This window comes from Nanorana parkeri, unplaced genomic scaffold (genome assembly GCF_000935625.1).
Source record: "Nanorana parkeri isolate BGI_ZX_2015 unplaced genomic scaffold, ASM93562v1 scaffold1237, whole genome shotgun sequence".
NCBI classification, from domain to species: domain Eukaryota; kingdom Metazoa; phylum Chordata; class Amphibia; order Anura; family Dicroglossidae; genus Nanorana; species Nanorana parkeri.
In genome coordinates, this window is record NW_017307505.1 from 28,037 (window position 1) to 29,224 (window position 1,188).

Here is a 1,188-nt window from a genome sequence, read left to right on the forward strand (position 1 = left end):
CACGGCCCCCCCCCCCCCCCCCCCCCCCCCCCGGCGGTCAGTGATGGCCTCTTCTCTCCTCCACTCCAGCTGGAGGAACGTTCTTCGCGTCCTCACGTCTAACAGAGGTCTACGGAACCTGGTTTTTAGATGTGATGACGTCAGTGGTGCTTAGGCCACCAGAGCGACGGGGAGATGATGCGGAGACCAGTCTAGCGGCAAGAATCAGGTAAGTGAATCTGCTTTAAGCTGGCCCCCTGGACAAAAAGAAGCACTTAACCCTTGCAGTGCAGGGGTAGGTTTTTTGTTTGCCCGGACATTGGTTTTAAATAGAACTATATCTCCAACCAGAAATAGGGACAACTGAGGAGGAAAGATGGACAGATGCATTTGCTTCCGAAAGGAGGACAGTTCCAACAGATGAGACAGTTGGGAGCTATGCGATCAGTCATGATTGCCCTCTAGGGGAAGACCAGAGTTCCTCAATAATTGGTGCTTCAGTTTTGAGATTCCCCCAAACCTCAAAAATCCTGACACTAAGGTTTCCTAGCAACTACCATCTTTGAAAGCTCCAAGATTATCTAAAGAGCTCTAACAATCTACTCTAGCTTCTCGTAGCTCCTCGGAACTAGATTCTGAGGAGCTACAAGAAGCTAGAGTAGATTTTTAGAGCTTTATAGATCTTGGAGTCTTCAAAGATGGTAGTTGCCAGGAAATCTTGGTGCCAGAAGCTAGAGTAGATACAACCCCACCAGCATCCAACCCCAGAGTGACACGGATGTTGTTTTTAACGGGACTGTCCACCTAACACTAGAATTTGGATGCCAGTTACTCCGATTTACCACATCGCCGGCAAACTGTGCCCAAGAAATGTTCCATGTCTATTCCTCCCTTCCAGAAGAAGACCCAATTCAGCCCGGGTGGAGTTCGGAGATCTCCCAGTTGGTGTTTCTGAACACATAAGAACCCTTTGAGTGTCTGATGTCCCTCCAAGAGCCAAAACATCGGTTGAAGATGGACAACATCGCTAACTGGAGAGAAAAGCCGGCCGCAAAAACGAAGGTCACGGGCCAAGAAATTCAAAGCCGCCTTATTACTGACCCGACATGGCAATCGATGGTAAGATGGCCGCGTCGAGAGCCGCACGTGTTTAATCATTGGCTCCTCGGGATTTGGGGGCCAGGCCGTGGAGCCGGAGCTACCAGAAAG

General features: G+C 50.1%; 1 protein-coding gene across 1 annotated transcript in view; it reads right to left on the reverse strand.

Annotated features, from left to right (window-relative positions):
* BAHCC1 (BAH domain and coiled-coil containing 1) overlaps positions 1–1,188 on the reverse strand; it is a 103,562-nt gene that overhangs the window by 23,608 nt on the left and 78,766 nt on the right. Inside the window, 1 exon segment of the mRNA XM_018568741.1 lies at positions 537–570. Within this exon segment, the coding sequence (XP_018424243.1) occupies positions 537–570 (34 nt within the window).